The 21,778-nt window shown below is 40.6% G+C and overlaps 2 protein-coding genes across 3 annotated transcripts; one reads left to right on the top strand and one right to left on the bottom strand.

The window, feature by feature from the left end:
- Positions 1-3,573: 3,573 nt before the first annotated feature.
- On the bottom strand, positions 3,574-6,764 carry TMEM70 (transmembrane protein 70). The gene is made up of 3 exons (XM_048287034.1): positions 6,522-6,764; positions 5,349-5,460; positions 3,574-4,242 (listed from the first exon to the last, which is right to left on the bottom strand). Exons 1-3 carry the CDS (start codon positions 6,681-6,683, stop codon positions 3,785-3,787), a joined length of 732 nt encoding a protein of 243 aa, XP_048142991.1. The 5' UTR covers positions 6,684-6,764; the 3' UTR covers positions 3,574-3,784.
- An 860-nt stretch (positions 6,765-7,624) lies between these two features.
- Positions 7,625-21,778, top strand: ELOC (elongin C). 2 transcript variants are annotated; one of them, XM_048286827.1, is made up of 4 exons: positions 7,625-7,717; positions 14,969-15,029; positions 16,451-16,594; positions 19,162-21,778. In XM_048286827.1, the coding sequence occupies exons 2-4, from the start codon at positions 15,026-15,028 to the stop codon at positions 19,350-19,352; spliced, it is 339 nt and encodes a 112-aa protein (XP_048142784.1). In that variant the 5' UTR covers positions 7,625-7,717; positions 14,969-15,025; the 3' UTR covers positions 19,353-21,778. The 2 variants fall into 2 exon arrangements, with proteins under 2 accessions (XP_048142784.1, XP_048142785.1); XM_048286828.1 differs by lacking the exon at positions 7,625-7,717 and adding an exon at positions 7,994-8,180.

Raw genomic sequence — 21,778 nt, 5'->3', positions numbered from 1 at the left:
CATTTCCTCTCATCCTGTCGCTGGTTGCCTGGGAGATCAGCAACCCCCATCTGGTTACAACCTCCTCTCAGGTAGCTGTAGAGAGTGATAAGGTACCCCCTGAGCCTCCTTTTCTTAAGGCTAAACAACCCCAGCTCCCTCAGCTGCTCCTCCCAGGACTTACCCTCTAGACCCTTCACCATCTCCACTGCTCTTCTCTGGACGCACTCCAGCACCTCAATGTTGTCCCTGAATTAAGGGGCCCAGAACTGAACACGAGGTGTGGGCTCACCAGTGCCAAGTAAAGGGGGGCAATCACTACCCTGGTCCTGCTGACCACACTATTCCTGATACACACTGATATGTTCCTGCTCTTCACACCAGACCAAGGGAAACTGGTACCAGGGTAAGATATGCGACCCAGCTGCTATGGAAAAGTGATAGGTTGGTCCTGAAAAAGCTGCAGGAGCTGTCAGCCTTCATGGTAGGCATTGCCTTGCAAATAAGACAGTTTGTACATCACTTATTTCAGAAAACTGGGCTTCTACATCAGTATTTCCTTCAGAACCTCCATGTGTACAAGCACATTCTCTAGATCTCCTAAATTGTTTCTTCCACATCGTATACAAGCTACCTACACCCAAAGAAATATCAACAACTTCCAGGGACAAAAATGTTAGCAAGTAGTAATATTTCTGCAATTAGTACTGGTTTTCAACAAGTGTATAAAACTGAAGAAAAATACACTAGAAGAAAATAGCAGTTCACAAAATTAATAGGATTGTTAAACAGACATGGAGCTAACAGCCTTGGAGAATTACCTGGTAGTAATTTGTTTATTGAAACACACCACAGTTGATTCTCTTGCAGGATTTGTTAGCCGCAGGAGGGCCTGTTCTGGTTTTACACACATTTTCTACCTTAGGACACCAAGCATTTCAGAGCTTCCCACTTGGAAATGCACACAATGCACTACAAAATATCTTTATTAAGACACACTGCTCAGAACCCAGAGCAAAGCAGAAGCACATCTTGTCATTTTAATTCTAATGTGAATAACTGCTCTCAACAATTCCAGGGATCTACACCAGTCACGTATGTGCAAGTATACTCAAATTCTGTGTTCATTTTTGGGCCCTTCACTACACAAAGGACATTGAGGTGTTGAGTGTGTCCAGAAAAGGGCAGTGAAGCTGGTGAAGGGTCTGGAACACAAGTCTTAGGAGGAACAGCTCAGGGAACTGGGGTTGTTTAGCCTGGAGGAAAGGAGGTTGAGGGTTGACCTTACCACTCTCTACAACCTGAAAGCAGGTTGTAGCAAAGTGGGGATCAGTCTCTTCTCCCAAGTAATAAGCAATAGGACAAGAGGAAACAGCCTCAAGTTGCACGAGGGGATGTATAGCTGGGTATTAGGGAAGATTTCATCAGTGAAAGGGTTGTCAAGCATTGGCACAGGCTCCCTGGGGAAGTGGTTGAGTCACCATGCCAGGAGATATTTAAAATATGTATAAAGGCACTTAAGGACATGATTTAGTGGTGGACTTAGCAGTGCTGGGTTAATGGTTGGAGTTGATGATCCTGGAAGTGTTTTCCAACCTAAATGGTCCTACAGTTCCAAGTACACAATCTAAGTGTAGCAGCAAACAAAGCAGAAGCAGGTAGAATATTGAGTATCTTCAGTAAGTCTGGTCTTCTCTTTTCCTAACATGAAAGTACTATCCTATTAAGTTGCAGATTGGAATTTTTAAATATTTTTTCTGAGACTACATCACAGCCAGAATCATCACCTATCTTCTGGCAGAATTCTGGACTCTTTTAATATTATTTTTAATCATCTGTGTGTCAGAAAGCCACCTACTAGCTTAACTTTCTTTTCACTACCAGAACACGAGCAGAAGAAATAATATTTATCTTCCATAGACAGAAACTTAGCCACTGGCGTTGAGATATCTTACTCACGCTGCTTAATTCTGAATTGGCCAAATCTCAAATTTAGAAATGAAAACGTTTTGCAGTCAGAAGAAAAAGGTGAGGATTTTGACATTGCCTATGGAGTAAATAAATATAATTTTGGAGTCTTTCCTTCACCTTCTCCTGCAAACTCTACTTCTGATTCTCCCTGTATTTGGCATTGGAAGATCAAGTCAACCTCATCTTTCAATGCAAGCACCAAAAGAAGTGAGTGAATGCATCAGACATGGAAAGATTACTTTTAACTATGTGTAAAACATCATTTCAATGAGGACAAGTAGTACAACCAGGTGATCAGAATTGCTTGTTCAATATAATTTGAACCTCACACGTTCAATATAATTGATGAAAATTTTATTCAGATATTATTGCTACCCATGAAATGATACTGGCTTAATGAAATACAATAAGGCTTTTTAAATTATAGCTGTGCCAACACAAAAGAACTGCCTCAAAAATATTGGGATGGGACGATTTGCTTTTTGATTACTCAGCAAGTTCATTGAGGGCAATCAGAAAAGCAACATTCAAAACCACTGGTTTAATATCATCTGTAGTGTCATCCTACAAAAAGAAATTGAAATAATAGTACTGGAAGACATTTAGACTTATATAGTTTTTCAGCTATAACTTAGGAAACATCTTGAAAGCTAGCTATAATAATTTTTTCTTTATTTGGAGGATCAGGATGACTAGTAGCAAGCATTATATTTTCTTAATACTGCTAACATAGAAGGATTAATTTCACTTTTGGGGGTTTTTTTCAATTCAGTAGTTTTTATGACTCAAAATATTTAGGCCCTTCAGTCTTTGAAAACAAGTATCTGTCAGTTTATGTGCTTTGGGCTAAAAAATATAAATCCAAACTCTACACACTCAAGGGAGAAGAACCAGTCTAGTACCACAAAAAGACCTGATCCCCTTTTAAGTTCAGTGAAAGGTGGCTTTCTTTGCAGTGCTGAAAATCAAGAGGTATGTTTTTTAAAGGCACAGTTGCTTCCCCACCTTACACAAATTCTGACGGAATGCATTTTAACCACTAGCTGCTAGAATGTTCTTCAAGTTGATTCAAATACAGCACCTGTTGTCAGTGGGATGCTCACAGAGCAAATTTATGCCACGGTACTTTCCTGTGCCCAAGAAGAGCCTCTTGCTCTCCACCTCTGGGGACAGGGTTGCTCAGAGTGGGACTTTAAGAAACCTCAGAGTAGCTTCGAGTAGCTAGAGATCACAGCAACACAGCCATTCTTCTCATGTTTTCCCCTCCTTCAGGAGGAGGTTGTAGCAGGAATTCACAAGAATACCTGCCTGCTTTCTAGAGACTCCTTCTGGCTACTGATGGTCTCACAAAGGGAAGGGAAGGGAAAGCCACGTTCACTCCCTTTATAGCACCACCAGCAGTGACAAAAAGCCCGGTATTTTTGGATTAAGTACAATTGATATTTAAGGCTTAACAGCCTAACTACATACTTGATAGGTAATGAGTGTTGATGATTTGTCTATTACGAATGGCTTCTTTTGACATGGAGATGGTGAGACTGCCACACAGCTCAGGTGTTTTACAGGTGTCTGGAGAGCTAACAATAAAAATCAAACCAAGAATAAACAAGCACAAGACAGGTCTAAGCATCTCCTTTTTTTACTGTATTTTATGTCATTAAAGAAATCCTCACATTGTTTGTAATATTTTTTAAGAAGCGTCTCCTTTTATACATTCCAAAATGCATAAGGAAAACTCCAGCTACCTGATACTTAAGCAAGTGTAATAGATTTTTACATTCTTTCACATATATAGTACTGCAGTATGGACAATGATACTGACATTATCTTCAAATTATTTCCTTTCATCAGCTTCCTTTACCTCCTCTAATTCCTCAAATTTAAAAAATGAGGATTTGTCATAGCCCATGAGATGGTTATAATCCTGAGGATTTGGGAAAAGTGTAGGATTAACAAGCATTGATTTTGTCTTAGCATAAAATGTTGTAAACATCTTTGTGATGTCTGGAATCTTTACATCTTTCTGATGGAAAACAGTTGCTTTTTCTGCCAAGATGGCATTGTAGGTAATGGCTGTATAAGTGTCCACTTCATCTTTATAATAGAGTCGGATCACGTAACCTTTTGTAAGGATATGCAAAGTAACTGGTGTTACAAACGTAAAAACCCCAATCAACCCATAAAAGGCAGCTTGGACAAGCAGACTTTCCACTCCAATACCACTCTTGAGCATGATGTAGGGCATCATGAACAGGTTGAATATGCTGGTGGAGTAAGAGAAAAACTTCACACCTACATAAAAGAAAAAAACAGAGAAAATGAAGCAAAATTTTCTTATGAGCAAAACTTTCTCTCCAATTACATCTATTCTTCTTCCACATAACAATGCCATTACTTGAACTGATGAAGTTACTGAAAACCCTTTTCTCTTTTTTTTTAAGCTCACAGAGAAACTGTTGAAAGCTCGACCCTGTCTCATTGCTGCTGTTCTGATTTGTTTGTATGTTCATGTTGGGTTTATCAAAGCTTGTAGCTGGCTCTATTTCTGTGATGCAGTCAGTTATTAGCGGTTATGCACACATATGAAGTTTTTACTTCACAGGCAGGAAAACTGATTTCTAATGAGACTTGACTCCATTCATTGACACATGTAATGGTACTCATTGAAGATATGGCAGACAGGGAATTTCTCTCTTCATCAACAACTAATGCTGACATTCAGTGTGCATTACAAAGAAGTCAGCTTGGTCCCTCACCATGCATAAACCCTGAGTTACTCAATATTAACAAGTACTCCACACCCATCTTGCATGTGGTTTGAAAGACAGTAGCCAGTGCCGTGGACAATCCACAGTCCTTAAGCCACCGTGAGAACCAGGAGCCCAAGATGCTGTGACAAATAAGTGTGTTAGGACACATTTCAAAGACGTGTATCAGAAAACATCCAGTGGCTTTATTTTTCACTGGGTCTTTGTAACATTAACTGGCCAAAGAAAGATTAGAGAAGTCTTATTACGGATGAAGCATTTCATCATAATACCTGTCTGCCTGGGAAGCATTTCAGGAACACTTCCAAGCACACAGAATGTAAACAGCAGTTATAGCTCATCTTCACTGCTTACTGGATTGGGTAAGTCACCCCAAGGGCTGCAAGAGAAGCCAAAGAAGGCTGAAGGGTTAGAGGAATGAAAAGAACTCCCTGCAAACTCAAGCAGAGAAGCAGAAACCAAGCACCACCACTACCACCTTTTTTATTTGTTTTGCTGTACAGACAATCCAGATTTTGGCAAACTTGGAAAGGAGAATGCTCACTTTTAATGTTCCATTTTAAAGTTCCTAAACACTGTTGAAACAGCAACAACAAAAAAAGGCAATATAAACCACTTCAAGTCACATACCTAACACTGTCTTTGCCAAATTTCCTTTATAAACTAATCTTCCATGTTCTGGGTGATCATGAGGGGAGGATGTGCTGAGGCTGCGACCAGCCACTCCTTGAAAAGATGTAACCTGAAAGATAAAACCAGTACATGGCTAAGGAACACGAGTACTACAGCTTGTATCTACCATCCATATACACATACACACATACATGTACGTATACACACCCACAGAAAGTTTCTCCTTGCCCTGAACCCACCCCCAGCGTTTTAAACTACGGATTAAAGTTAGGTTACACTCCAAAGCATGCCACAAACTCCAACTAATATACTGCCTGTTTTAATAACTTTCCATGTAAATATAGCATGTTAGCATTAAATGTCTGCAACCCCCTTACTGAGAATTGAGGCAGCAATCGACTTACACACAGCTTTGCAGGGAGACATTTACGGCACCCGTGCTCATCACGTCTCTGTTTGATCACAGAATCATAGAATGGCCTGGGTTGAACTGGGCCTTAAAGATCATTCAGTTCCAGCATCCCTGCTGTGGGTAGGGACACCTGCCACTATACCAGTTTGCTCCAAGCTCGATCCAGGCCAGCCTTGAACACCTTGACGGTTGGGGAATCCTCTGTTTCTCTGGGCAACCTGTTCCAGTGCCTGACTACCCTCACAGCGAAGAATTTTTATCCTAATATCTTGGATTAGCTAAATAGCTTCCTTCAGAGTAGCTAAATCTACTCTCAGTTTTAATCCATTCCCCATCGTCCTGGCACTTCATGTCCTTATAAAAAGTCCCTTTTCCCTACACGACTTTCCTGTAGACTCCCTTCAGGTACTGGAAGAGCACAGTTAGGTCACCCCGAAGCCGCCTCTTCTCCAGGCTAAACAAACCCAATTCCCTCAATCTTTCATTGTAGGAGAGATGCTACATCCTCGCAATCATCTTGGTGGCCTCCTCTGCACTCGCTCCAACAGGTCGATGGGGGCCCCAGGGCTGGACTCAACACTCCAGGTGGGGTCTCACCTGGGCGTAACAGAGGAGGTACGCCCCGGGGAGCACCTCGCTTTCCTCCTCAAAATCCTCTAAGGGCAAAACCGCGAATCTCAGGGCCGCCGCCCTTTCCCCGAGCAGCGAGAACGCTCCTCCCGCTCCCACACACGGTCCCCACAGCCCCCACGCACAACCTGTTGGGGCCTCGCGGCGGCAGCGAGCAGAACGGCCCGGTGGCGGCAGGCGGGGTGCGCGGCGCCCCGCAGCCATGCGGAGGCGGAGGCGGAGGCGCGGCGGCAGGCGGCGGGGGCGGCGGGGGCGGCGGCGCCCCGGAGCAGCAGCAGCGGCAGCAGCATGGCGGAGCCGCGGCCGCACCGGGAACACCACGAGCGGTGCCACAGCGGCAGCGCCGCCGCGCCGCCGCCACGCCGCACTTCGGTTCCGCCCGCGGGAAGGGTCCGGCCGGCTCCGCGGCGCCCCCATGTCAGCGTCTCCCGTACCTATGACAGCCGCCCAGCCACAGAATCCTAGAATCAACTGAGCTGGAAAACACCTCTGAGGCCATCGAATCCAACCTGTGGCCCAACACCACCACGTCAACCAGACCAATTGCCTCATCCAATCTTTCCTTAAACACCCCCAGAGATGGTGACTCCACCACCTCTCTGGGCAGTCCATTCCAATATCTAATCACCCCTTCTGTGAAGAAATTCCTCCTGATGTCCAACCTGAACCTCCCCTGGCACAGCTTGAGGCCATTGCCTCGTGTCCTCTCGCCACCTTCCTGAGAGAAGAGGCCAACCCCATCTATTGAACCTTCCTACATGTAGTTGTAGAGAGCCATAAGGCCTTCACTGAGCCTTCTCCAGGCTAAACTACCCCAGCTCCCTCAGCTGCTCCTCATAAAACTCGTGCTCCAGAACCTTCACCAGCTCCGTTACCCTCCTCTGGACACCCCCCCAGCACCTCGGTGTCGTGCATTAATTGAGAGGCCCAGAAGTGAACACAAGACTTGAGGTGTCTGAACTGAACAGCGACCTCACCGGTGCTGACCACAGAGGATGATCACTGCCCTGGGCCTGCTGGCCACACTATTCTGGATACAAGCCAGGATGCCACTGGCCTGCCGGGCCACCGGGCACATGCTCGCTCATGTTATGCTGCTGTTGACCGACACCCCCGAGCCCTGACATGGCGGGCCTGCAGATGCCCCGGGAACTACGCGCCCCAGCATGCACCGCTCCGGACGCACGGCGTGCCGGGAGCACGGGCGCCGGACGGTCGGGGCAGGGGGGGCCGGAAGCGGCCCCTGACCCGGGCGGAAGCGCTCGGAGGCAGCTGGGCCGATACCGCGGCCCTGCGAACGGGGCGGAGGGAGCGGCGGCCACGGGTGAGGGGCGGCCGCGGGAGAGAGACCCCGCCGGGGCTGTGAGAGACACCCCGGGGGCGGGGCGCCCCGTCGAGCGGGAGCGAGGAGCCCCCGCAGCCGGCCCCGCGGAGGGCAGCGGGTCTCGCCCCGCTCCTGGCGGGGGGTGGGGGGGGTGGCTGAACGGGGGTCGGGCGGAGGGGCCGGAGCGGCGCCGGGGGCCGGCGGGGTGCGCGGGGCGCGGTGCCAGGCCGGGGTTCTCCTGCCGAGGTGGTGGCGAAAGACGCGTTCCTCCACCAAAACGTTCTCCTTGGAATCCCGGCGCCGCAGGAAAAGGGGCTTTCTGGAACAGTGCTGGATTTGAGCATCACCCCCAAACTCCTGCCATAAGAGACGTTTGCCCTTTTCCTACGCTAAGCCGTAGAGAGAGGGGAAAAGTTAAGGCCGAGAAAATTTATGATGCGCCCCCAGGGGTTGTTTTGCCAAGGTGAGAAGTGCTGGTTCAAGGGATTTGGCTGTAATGGTCGGCGAATGTAAGCAAAGCAAAGGGTGATACACCTACTTGTAGCAACAGAAATGAGCTTCTGAGTGCCGTGTGTTCCTCAGAGGGAGGTTCTGCTTTAATACAAGGGAACCTGAGCATTAGTAAGTTATTGAGGGCTTCACGTTTATGAGTGAAAAGGTGAGGGTGCAGCTAGCAGTTTGCTTTGACAGCCAATTTGGTTAACTTCTGTTAAATATTTCTAAGTATGTTTGGTACTGTAGATTGTAAGTTAAGCTTTGAGTTCTGAAGAGACCTAAATAGTCGCAGGCCATTTGTTTACTTGGCTTTGATGGCTTTTGGAAGCAAACCAGAAAAACAGATAAACAGGCAGGCAAGAGACCTTTACGATAAGAACCACTTTGTGCACTTATTTCTGAATAATCCCTTACATGCTCCAAATTTTCTGCTTTTATAATAAGGACCAAAATAATTGTTGGGGGAGAAATAATGTTTTATGAACTGAAGAGTTACTTTTAAGGGGAATAAGTGTTTATTAGTTTTCTTGTAGTATATTGGCCACATCTTTGCATATGTGGCACACAGCTTATGCCTTGAGATCAGTGTTTTAATGAGTTTAAGTTATATCAATAAAATGTTTATGTCAGTAAAATTTTTGCTAATATTTCCATTGGGAGCTTTAAGATAATTTTTAGAAACTTCTAGCACTTCAGCACTCAATTTTTCCTTGTGTCAGAGAAAAGCCATTTGAGATTTTTTTCTTCTTTTTTTTTTTCTGTACCAGAGCAGGTGATAAACAGATTTAGATGGTTCCACATAGTCTTAATGTGAAGACTTTTAATATTGTTAATTGTTTTAATATTATTGTAGTGAGATAAATTATCATCACACTCAAGGATACTCAGCTTCAGATGTTTTACTGTATTTTTACAATTCTCGTGTGTGTTACAAGAAATCCTTAAGTTATGTCATAAAAGTATGGAGTTTGTCAGATTAATTTAAGGAATTTTGGTGTATTTTTACAAGTCTCTTACCACCTAGAAAGGTTCAGGATTTAGTTATCTTCATTGTGGGGTAGTTTGCATAACAGTAGTTTTTGGTGAATGTCTATAACAAGAGGGCAAAAATACATGCCCTGTAAAATTTTGCATTATGCCAGCAGCCTTTTCCACCTGATGGCAAGAGCTGTACAGTACAGGGCTTTTAGTATGTTTGGAAGAAAACAGTAACACTCCCCTGCCCGTGTTTTTGGGGTTTTTTTGTTAAAACTTTCTGGGGGATTACTGAAAAGGAAAGTTTCCTTAGATAGGAAAAGAAATCTTAACTAAGGTCTTTGGTGCTCCACGCATGCTATCCTACCCCATCTCCTGTTTATCTCAGCTAGCATTTATGTGTAGTATACCTTCCTGTCACATTCCACTGTGTCCCAGAAAACTTGAATTTTAGAGCCTGAGAGTACTGGAGTAGTGAATCAGCTGATTTGGAAATCATGCTGTACCAGTTTCTCCTCATGTTTTTTCTAAATATGCTTTGGTCCTTTCATTAATTATTTTTTGATGCAGGCTGAGCAATGGATGCTGAACTTAAGAGCGGTGTTTTTAAACAAGTTATTATACAGGATAGGGTAGAATTTAGGATTGAACAGTAGGAGGCTGTAGTCGTAACACACAGCAGCCTTTGGTAATTGATGAACTCTTACTGATATATAAATGACACCAAAAAATGTCACGTTTGGCTTTTAAACAAACCTAGGAGTTGTGAAGGCCTTTGTATTATTTGCCACATGTTTTCTAGAAATGGATACAAGTCTCAGCAGCTGAAGCATACAAAAGTTGTGCAGCTAATTAGTTGGAAGACATTTGAATTTCCTTAAACCAGCATCTGAGTTTTTAAAGGGTTTTCCTGTGGGATCAAAGAATCTGAATGCTTGAAATGTTTGCATAGATTCAGTTTTCTTGTGCTAATGAGAACAGAGCAGTGGGGTTATGCAAGCCATGCAGTGGTCAAGTGTGTTCAGCTACATTACTGCCTATTCCTCTCACTGGCATACAAGGCATACAAAGAAATGATATTCTGTAAATTCTGGCAGATTTGAGAGATGAGCATGCAGCTTTGGGAGTGACCTGGGATGGTTGTGGACATGCTTCAGTTTTGTTCTTGCATTTGATGGTCCAGAGAAGCAGGAAAGAGATCAGACTAAACTCACTACACCATCCTATTTCTTCTTAGAGGTGTAAGAAAAAGAAGTTAAAGTAGGGAAACAAGAACATTTACCTTAAGTGGCTTAATTGCCATGGTTTAAAGGTTTATGATATTTCGCTATATTGTACCTGGTATGTGTAAATATTCTGGCAACTTGTGGCAATTTTTAGTTCCTAATATCTAATGACAATTTTGTGTTTTGTGCAGTAGGAAATCCTTTTTAGAGTGGTTGGAAAATTTAGTTTAGTTGTATTGTATCTTCCTCTGATTAAAATGTGGCATATCCCTTTTATGTAAACTTTCTCTTAATAAATGCAGTTTTTGCCCTTTTTTTAAGGAGGCAAAACAGGAAAACAGTAATACCTAATATATGTGCTTTTTTGAGATTAAAGTCAGGGACTTGAGCTACCTTATGGTAATGCCACATAAGCTTCTTGAAGGGCAGATGGAATTGTGAATGTACTTCAGCATAAATTAGTGGTTCTTTGCAGGAGTCTGAAATAGTCAAGTCAAAAATATATAAAAAGTACACGTTAACAAAACTTGGATTGTTCTCTTCCTGACTGCTGCATTGGTGTAGTCTTGGTGAAGTCAAACAGGCAATTATAAAATGTGGAAAAGTAATTAAAATATAGGTAGTTATCAGGCATGTTCAGAAATCTCAGTCTCTTTCTTCCTATTGTCTTGTCATTTATGCTGCTTTCATTATATGTAGAAGTAAAATATAGTGATACGTTTTGTAATAAACATTACACTGGAAATACACTGAGAGAAAATAATTTCTTGGAAGACAACATACAAGGTTGCTTGACTCTCCTTGACCTATTATTTAAAACCTAAGGCCATGCCACTGTCAGTTAAAAAAACTGTGCAGAAAATTTCCCTCCATATTCCTTTTTTACTCCCTGTGTGCGCAAGTGAGATTTTGTGGGAGGTATTTCTATGTCCTTTTGATTTCTCTTCTGTGTGCATTTTTTTCTGGCTTTGACAATGTTCTGATCTTCATACAATGTCATGACAGACTGAACACTTCCTGATCCAGAAGAGGAACCATTACTGGTTTTTTAGGTTTTTCAGGGTTCCTGAGTGTCATTGTTTTCCTTTCTCCTCATTTGTTGCATTGGCTCTCTGATTTTTCTGGGCTCTCTGCTGTTAGCTATTATGTCAGGAATAAATCTGTACTGCTAATAGTATTCAGAATTTTTTTTTTAATGACATCTTATTGCATCAGAATGGAAACTGAGTGAAACTCAGTGTGTCCCTTGCTAACCTGTCAAATGCATCATATATGGAAACATATCATTTTCTTAAAAGCAGGGTGGCTTTTCTGCAACTTTTACTTTTGGCAATAGAATGTTTGCTGTTTTCTATATTCAGAGCCAAACTTGGATTCTGGAATAGCACTATAAATTTTATCCCTTTTTGTGTTTGCGTTCATTTGTTGAACTTAAACTGAGGTATTATGTTGGCATAGTTTTCCCGACAGTGTTTATCCTTTTAATGAATTTTTATATTTATCTTCATTCCAGTTTTGCTAAGCTGAATAAGGAAGATTAATTTTTCTTTTATAAACAGGCTCTTTGGTCATATCAGTAGGTCCTCCCTGTAGTTCTTGTATTTCAAACTTCTTTTTCTTGAAAACAGGGCTTCAGAATTGTGTGTGGTATTCCAGACAAACTGTTGCTCATGTGTAACATTGCGAATATTCCCTGTCTCTCTTGCAAAGGAATCCTTAATGTGCATTTGCCTCTTTGTCCCTCACCCTTCTTTTTTCTTTTGCCCCCACAGAGCTGCATCAGTTTATAGTTGACCACAGAATGACTATACCCCCAAATAACAAGCCCTGACTACATGAAAGAAGATTGTAATGGTCCCTCCAAGGAATCTTGGATTTCATATGCCTTAATTTCACGTGGCTTGTAGTATGCAGTTTTTCAAGACTGGTCGCTTGTCTGTGTTACGCTTTGTTCCGCTTCTGTTGCAATGCTTTCCACTTCTGTCTCATCCAAATCTGCCTATGCTTTTCTGGCAGCATTGTTTAAAAAAAAGTTCGACTATTTTTTTTGAGGAACTAGTAGTTCTTTTCTAGTCCAGTTGCTCTATGTTTGCAACACCTTACTGTATTCTTGTAGTCTTGTAGAAAGGTTCTTTCTTATTTTAAGATTACCTCTCTTCACATATTTTTAACCCCAGATGGTACACTGAGCCCAGATTGCATCTTATTTGAGTTTCCTTTTTCCCAAGGAAAATGACTGATGAATTTTTTAGATATTAGATTAGTTCAGCGTGCCCTAAAACTACTAAGGCTTGCTGCATTTTTATCCTATTTTACTGTTTAGTACAATTGAATTCAGACCTCTGAGCCTGATAATTTTTTTCTTCTTTGTTAATTACTATATTTTTTCCCTCTCTAATCATATGACAGCACATTTGATTTATTAAAATGCTTATTGTATATTTTTGTGACAGCTAATTTTTTTTGTGTAGACTTTTTTTCAGTCTCAATTTTCAATCTTTCAGTGTATGAGCCTCCTGAAGTTATGCGTTTACCTTGCAAGGTCTTAGTATATCTTCATTCCCACTAACTAGCCTTTATTCCTGTGTTTAGTGGCATTATTTGTATTGTAAAGGCGTATTTTATCATCACCAACACTTTCAAAGAGTGGTATCACTTCTGTGTTGCTTTTTTTTTTTTCAAGTATTATTATTTGTAAATCATAGGCAGTTTCACTACTCTTTTGGAATGTAGCAAATGGTTTTGTGGCTAGAAAAAGAGGTAGTACAAGTGATCCTCTTCTGCAAAGTAGAAATACTAATGTGAGATATTTCTTCAGTTCCTGAGCAACAGATACTCTCCAATAAGATGCCTGATTTCCATTTACAAAAACTGCTGAAACAGGGTGAAAGATCCCATCAGTTTTGGGCCCTAACTGTTCCAGCACCTAAATGTAATTTTCTTAGATGAGTTCCTGGAATTAATGAAAATAATGAAGGCATTTAACACTCCATGCTAGGGAATCTGTATTACAGCGTACACAAATTAACTCTCAGAGAACATTCTTCTATGTGCCTTATATTCAGGAACTTTTCACCTGCAAGAGTACAGGTTAAGATGTTCCTTATACCAGTGGTAAGGAAAATATTTTTTAAAGATAATTCCATAAAGTCAGGATAATTTTCAAAGAAAGTAGCAATGTAAGTGGAGGATTATTTTTGCTCATTTCTCTTCAGACAACTAAAAGCTATTGGTTATGTGTGTGTAGTTTCATTAGGTGTATATAACAAAGGGCCTTCTTCTGAAAGCTTCAGGAAACATTTGGACTATTTGATATTTGCAGCTATGAAAAAAGAGAGATGGAATAAACTAGCATCAAAGTGCTGTGCAGAAGTGAAGCAATCAGCAGTAGCAAGAGGTATCTGTAGTACTTCTTCCAAATCTTGCAGCTTCCTCAGCTTGCTAACATTTTTTTGCTAAACTTTTACCGGAAACATAGGAGGGAGCAAATGTGGGCTGTGGTCTGATCTCTTGACTGCCCTCAACCCTGAGCTGGGAGATCACCCAGAATCACTGGTGCTATTTTCCTGAATCTGTGGGCACACAGCAGTATCATTGATTTGTACTGGGTAATGTTTGCAGAGTGGCTGTTGATATGAAAGGAATTTTAGGATAGCAGGTGGGTGGGTAGAATTTCTCTTCCAAAGTTTTCCTTTCCACAGCAGAGATGCAGTTTGGGGTAAAGAAATAAAAGTTGTATCTGAACATGCCAGATTTGTTTTGTAAATAAGTGCTTCCATTTTTCTAACTCTTTAATTTCCTTTCCATGGAGAAATACACATGCATCAAGCTGCATATCAGTATATAAGATATGAAAGCTCCTAGTTAACTTACCATGTGAATACCTGCATTATATGTCTGAAGTAGATTATCTAGGTGATATTGATGGTGGTATTGGGAACTGTCAATCTTCTGTGAAGGACAGGTTGAAGGCCAGGTATTTAGTGCGTACTGATTAGACTGATCCCTGAGCCTTCTCTTCTCTGGCCTAAACAACCCCAGTTTTCTCAGCCTGACCTTGTATGACAAGAGCTTCAATCCCTCGGTCATCTTTGTGACGCTTTGCGGGATTCTGTTCAGTGTGTCATACTGAACCCAGCACTCCAGGTGTGTGTCCCAGTAGTGCTGAGTGGAGGGGCAAGATCACCTGCCTCAACATTCTGGCAATGCTTTTAAATAAAGCCCAGGGTGCTGTTGGCCATCCTTGCTGCAAGGGCACGCTGCTGGGTCATGTTCAACTTGTCCACCAGCACCCCCAGGTCTGTTCATACAAAGCTGCTTTCCAGCAGGTCGGCCTCCAGACAGTACTGGAGGTGCCAAGGTCGAGGGTTTGCATTTCCCATTGATAACTTCATAGGCTTCCTGTTTTCAAAACATACTGCTCATCAACATTGCATGTTGTGTATCATCATATTCTTTTTGGAAGAGTGTTTATGGTAACATAAAGATTAATAAGTAAAGGGGGCTTTGAGAATTTTACTGCTGACTTGACATATTGCCACTTGTGTTTTTTCAGACTCTCCTATTGCAAAATCTGCAGTTGAAAAGAAACGATTTTTTTAATAAGAAGAGAATGGGTAAGTTCACAGTCTTAGAGTGTTTCTTGTTTTCCTATGATTTGAAGCATTTTCTCTCTCATATTGGTAGAGGAGGTGGATTCTAAGACTTTAAATGTTGATCTTGTCACTTTTTCTTGTAGTCTCAAATGTTAGTGGAACTTCCTGCAAATGTTTTGTAGGAGAATTTTCTCAAGTGACTGTTAATTTATTGGAAGACTTGTTCAGAGTGTATTTATTCTAACAAAAAATTTCACTTGCTTAATGTGCATAGTCCTGAAAATATACATGCTAAAATAGGAATAAATAAAATAGGAAAAGCCTACCTTTAGGCTTTTATAACACTAAACTTTTATATAGTGCACTACATACTTTTTAAAATAATTCTTTGCTTGTTTGTTAACTAAGGTCAGCCTATTGAATTCTGGCTCAGAGATCATAATAGGAACTGATTTCTGATAAATTACACTGTGTGGTATGACTACATGTCTGAAACTGTTGTTTCTGCCTCAACAAATGACTGGTTAATGAAACGGGATTGGACAGATTCTGATTTTATCTATACTTTTTCTGAATGTATTATAGCATGTTTGGCACTGCAATACTTTATTAAAATTGGCAATAACTGCATTATTCAATTTTAACTTGAATTCACAAAGCGACTTGCTTGGGGGAGTGTTTTATTTGCTACACTGGCAACAGTAATTCAGCTTTTAAAAGTAGCACTGTTGGGATACAAAAAGGGAAGGGGGATAAAGGCTTCAGGAGAAACAAAGTAGAGAGCAGGTATTTACTGAAACAGAAAAAGTACAGTCAAACTGCTGTGGGGAGAATTTTCAAATCTCTGTGGGTTTAGTGCTTTGGCACTTTCCATGCTTTCTACCAAAGGCCACAACCTGGGTGTGCAGTGATGCTGTATGGTTCTGGGTCTGGTTGGGCAGTAAGGGAGGATGAATCTTATTTCATGTCATTTCTTCAAAGCAGAAGTATTGACTGCTTTTATTCTTACCAGTGCTTCAGAAAGCACTTTTTTCCTCGCCATCTATATTTTTCAGTATCAGATATGTGTTTAGTTAACTTTTAGCAAGTGTTAATATGATAAATATGACTGTAGATTTAAATGAAGGAAGCAGTAGCATGTTCAATTCACTTGAGAATGTCTAAAGGAAAATTTCATTCCTGTGTAGATTTTAGAAATCATGTCACAATGTGATGATGGAGGGATGTTAATTTAAAAAATTCCAAGTTTTGCAAAAATACTTTAAACCAGATTGCTGGTTACTTCAGAAAAGTCATCTTCAAATATGTAAAATGCTTCTGTCTCATTTCTCATTGTATTTTCAGTCTGCAAACTTAGTCATAGGAAAGACTGCAACTTGCATTTTTAGTGATGTGAATCAGTATATTGTGTTCTGAAACTGTTATCTTTTTTTCCATTATAGATGGAGAAGAGAAAACATACGGTGGGTGTGAGGGCCCAGATGCTATGTATGTGAAGTTAATATCCTCTGATGGCCATGAGTTCATTGTAAAAAGAGAGCATGCATTAACATCAGGAACAATAAAAGCAATGTTGAGTGGACCGGGTAGGTACAGAAGACTTAGCACTTTTACATTCTTTGCTTTCACTTTTGGACAGTTTGAATTTTTATCATGCAGTAAGTGAAAGTTTGAGTAACTGATAACTTTTCCACGTCCTGCCTAATTCCTGTTTCCAGCAGAACAGCCCATCTCTGTTGGGGTATTGTGGTACCGGACTTAAAATGGGGCTCTGCTTTTGGGGAGTTAGTGATCTTACAGTGTCATTGCTACTAGTTCCCCATGGTATGAGAACTTGAGGGTATTATATGAAACATGGAGCTGGCAAGTTCAGAACGAACAAGAGCCAGTAGTTCTTTATTGCCATGTCCATGGCAGGACTTCTGGTATTCCATATGGAGTTAATTTTCTTCATAGCCGGTCACATGGTCCTGTGCTTTAGATTTGTGACTAAAACAGAGTCAGTAACACACTTCTGTTTTAGCTGTTGCTGAAAGGTGTTTGCACACTGTTCAGGCCTCCTCTGTTTCCCACTCTTTCCCCACCCAATGACCAGATGGGAGGGTGTGCAAGAGGCTGGGAGGAAACATGACCAGACACATGACCTGAACTACTGAAGGAGATACTACATGCCATATAATGTCTTGCTCCAAAGTAAAAAAGGGAGAGGTGTAAGAAAGGGAGGTAAGCCATCTTTTGCTTGGGAACTGTCTGGTCATCAGTCAGCCCATGGGAGGTGGTGATTACCTTTGCATCACTTGTTTTGTTTCCTTTCTCTTCTCTCAACCCACAGGTTTTCTTGCTTTTACTCTTCCTTTCCTCTTCCCTTGTCAGCAGCAGGGGTAAATGAGCAAGTGGCTGTGTGGTGCTTTGCTGCCTACTGGGGTTAATTCATGTGTTCACAACATCCTATGGCAAGGAGTTCCTGAGCTTAATGATGAAAGTTTAAGATTGAGACCAGGGTAGATACACTTACAGGAGGGAAGGACCTCACATGTTACTGAATATATGAGACTATATCTGGTTTAAGAAGCATCTGGACATTTTTGAAGACCAAAAGGGTGGGGAGAGAACAGGGAGAAGTTAGCACAAGTGCTTTCTCTCTTCTATACCTTTATTCTGTGCACTTACCTTTGTCCACTTGAGTGATGGACGGAAGCAACATGGAGCTTGGAACTGAATATGGTCATTCTTATGTTCTCTTCTAGATTCTGATGAGGGGAATTACTGGAGAGATCTATTGGCTTAATATATTTTTTAATTACTTCGTAATACTTGGGCAAACTGAGCAATTAAAATTCTCAGTGCAATGTTCTGCTGTCATTTTAATGGTTGCATTTGAAAATACGTAGTAAGTGTTCTGTGTCAGCCTCCCAGACATCTAAGAAGAAGAATAATTACAAGACCTGCTCTGAATTTATTCAGTGTGAAGGAATAAAAGGCAAAGTAGCCTGCTTAGAGGGCTAGAAACTGCCTCTGTAAAGGACTCAGCAGTCAAGAATATTTTGTATAAATACTAACAAGATAAATGGGTCACAAGGAAAAGTACTGTTGCTGTCTAGTTCAGTAGGTCATGATTTCACTGATGTGTAAGTCTTCAGTTTCAGTGCTGTGACATGGCCAATATGCTAACATTTCTTCTTTTGCTTCCAACTGTTCCTGTACTAAAATTCAAGCCAGATTGGCTTTAGTGCATGCAGATATTTCTACACAAATCTGTGTAGACATTAGTAAATTCTGCTTTGTAGCTAGGAGATGCCCTCAGAAATAGTGGGAACGAAACATTGCTAGTCTCCCGTAAATGTGGAGTTAATATTAGTATTTTTTATTGTCTTTCAGTTTAAGGAGTTGAAAGTCCAGAGATGTGAGGGAATGAAAGACAAAAATAAAAGAAATCCTGTGGGACTAACCGTAGGATCCTAACCTTCGCATCATCCAGGTTTCATGGTTATAGGCACTATAGAAAATTAATTTCAAATGTACTTGTGTTTTGAGATTTGAATTCTTAATAAATTCTTTAATATCTAATAGGGATAAACTTGTACTGCATGTAAACTTCTCTCCAGTACAGCTAGAATTTTCCTGTCCCTGCTGTCTGTTTTCACAGCTTATCAAGTTAATGCATCTTTGAGGTTTCAACCCTCTTGTCAAATCTGCCTGAAACTGAGGAATTCAAAGCTACTGAGTCATAGAAGGGACTACTGATAAGTGTGCATATGCAGATATGAAACATCTAGAAACCTTCTTTTTCCTTGGATAAGACAGCTAGAAATTTGGATTGATGCCTCTTAGAGCTAAGCACACTACAGTTTTAGAGCACCTATCAGCTGTATTGGAAGTAAACCTGAATTTCTGGTGTAATTGTTCAGAGTAATGTTGATAGGCTGCAGCCTAAATAAACATTTCACAATGGTGGGTGTTTTAGTATTCTTGAGGGCTCTGAATGTGGCACATCCTGCTTTACAATGAAGAGTCTAGTACCCTGGAATATGGGACTTAAGCAGGTCTATTGAGAATGCATTGTATGAATATGGTAAGTTACTTCATTTGGCAGTGAATTGAGATTTTGACTTGTGGTTTGGTGTTCTTTTATGTTGTCTTTTTCTTTCTACAGGTCAGTTTGCAGAAAATGAAACAAATGAGGTCAATTTTAGAGAGATCCCATCCCATGTCCTATCCAAAGTATGCATGTATTTCACCTACAAGGTCCGCTATACTAACAGCTCTACGGAGATTCCTGAATTCCCAATTGCACCTGAAATTGCACTGGAACTTCTGATGGCTGCAAACTTCTTAGATTGTTAAATAAAATAAATTATAATAAAAAATGTAAAACTTTTTTCAGTATTTAATATATGTAGTTCAGTTAGTAACTTTTTTCAGATAGCATGTTGCGTGTGTGCTGTTGAGAACTGTAAAGTTCACTGCAGAGGCAATTGCCTTCAATTCTTTTGCATATAGCAATCATTCAGTTGGAGTTTGTTTTGCTGCTTACACAAATAAGGACCTTTTCACAAACTGAGACAAATAAACAAATATGCCAATTAGTAGATGGCTATGCCTTATCCTTTAGGTGTGGTAGAACTTTCTTTTAATACAATGACCATAGCAAATACTGCAGTTTAGTCTAATAGTCTCTAAAAGATAATTATAGTTACATTCGAGTAGCTGTTTAGCGTTTCTAGCTTTCTCTTATTTTTAAAGTTTCTAAACATCTGAACTTAATCTCCTTTGTAAGATAGCTGTCCTGTAGCATAGTTACACTAACTAGATTAGAAGTGCCCTCTTTATATACTGTCAGTGATATTCCATTTAGGTTGAAAGTGGAGTGTGTAGGAGAATGCTTAAAGCTTTTAATTTAAGTCTAGTATAGACATGTGCAAAGGTGTACTTGATAACATTTTGCTTTTATAACCTCAATTTACCCCGTTAGTGATTTCAAATATTCCAGTCACTTGTCTGTACAGTAAGACTGTGATTCTACTGACAGTGACTTTTAAGGGGAAAAATAACTGTTAAAATCTGTGTATATTATCTTCTATATAACATATATGGTTGTTCTTAATATACCGTCACTTGACCTGATAAGGATTTTATATGGCTTCAGTTATGGTTTATTTCCATTGTTCTGATTGTTTATGTAAAGTCTGTATTTAATCTCTAGAGTAGTAGTCATTTAAATTTTGTAACATGACAACAGAAAAGATAGAAGTTGTCCTACCTTTTACCTCTTTCTCAGCCTCTCCCTTGCACCTATAGCAAAAGACCCTGAAATGTGGAGGTCTTTTATATTTGAAGGAAAGGACATTAAGCAGATGTTTTAGGAGCTGTTTTTTAAATTTCATAGATATTTCCAATGTTTTTACAAATATTTTAGGGGAAAAAGGATTGGCAAGCCACTGACATAATGCTAGAGTGGAACACATTATCTCTTGGTAGTTCTTGCTGGCAGTTGCCTGTACTATTAGTTCTTTGTTCAAAACAAGTTTCCATAAAGAAAACACACAACTTGAAACAAGAAGTTGCTTTTTTTTCAGCTGCTGCCTGAAGAACCCTTCTGCTAAAATCATCTGTAAATGAGAATAATGCATCACGAGAAATGATGCAAGAACAATGTAATTAGCATTTCCACCAGCCACCACTGCTTCAGCTTTGTTTTGATCAAGAAGTGATTGGGTCTATCATGGGAAAATCCCACCAACTGATGGTGGAACCTTTTCCTTGATGTTTTAACTCACAGCTAATTTAGAGGGCTGAAACTCTCTAAACCTGTTTGTCAACATAAATACGACTTGGAAGAGATTTTCCTGGATGAAAACTAGTTACTTAGATAGACTATGCAGTCTGCCCATGCAGGAGGTCAGTTCTGACAAATGAAATTTTATTTTGGGCTTAAACAATGCTGACATTTGTCAGTGTATTGATAGATTAGCTGACATTTATTCACATCACATACTTTGGCACAATTTAATGTGTTTGATGTGGGGATGTTTATGACTAGATTGGCTTTGCACGGTAAAGCTGAAGTGCATTGTAGGGTGATTGTCTGAAATTCCATGTGTAAGCACTCTGGCCAGTGCTGTTAGTAACTCATTTTCAAGAGCACTAGAATGATAAACCAGAGATATCCTGTTATGCTGCTTTTGTTAGAGCCGCTAGGAATACCCTAAAAGGACAAGGAATACCAACATGGATATTTTAGTCACAACTACATATCAGTCTGAGCGAGTCTTAAGTTCACTGGCCATTTTTAATAGGCTTGAGGCTAATGACTTGAGGCTAAAAATTATTTTGTTTTAAACTAAGGCAAAAAGGATGTCATTTTTTAAAATGGTGGTTTTTTTCTTTTTTTTTCTCTTTCTTCCCCTTTTTAAGCATTCTAAAACAATTGCCTTGAGTTTGTTAAAATACACTGCATTTTATGTTTCTGTACTTCAGCAGTAAGGTAAAATAGCTGGTTTAGCTCTGAATAATAATTTTGTTGGTTTTCTTTCAGCATAATGTATTATACAGTAGCTTTGAACACTCAGGAATTGCAGTAGTGTCCTAGAGTGCACTATTTGCAAAACCACCGTCTGTTAAAATGAACCAGATTTCTAAGGGGGAGGGGGGCAGGGGGAATTAGTGCAATTTCCATGCTAGTTAAATGGGTATGCTATTATTAGACAATTGGAAACTTACCACGCTTAACCCCTGAGTTCTAAATAAACTTCAAAGTTGAAAATTTTTAA

Source organism: Corvus hawaiiensis, chromosome 26, assembly GCF_020740725.1.
Source record: "Corvus hawaiiensis isolate bCorHaw1 chromosome 26, bCorHaw1.pri.cur, whole genome shotgun sequence".
Taxonomy (NCBI): domain Eukaryota; kingdom Metazoa; phylum Chordata; class Aves; order Passeriformes; family Corvidae; genus Corvus; species Corvus hawaiiensis.
The sequence above is the reverse complement of the archived record's forward strand: the minus strand, read 5'-3'. Positions and strand labels throughout refer to the sequence as shown.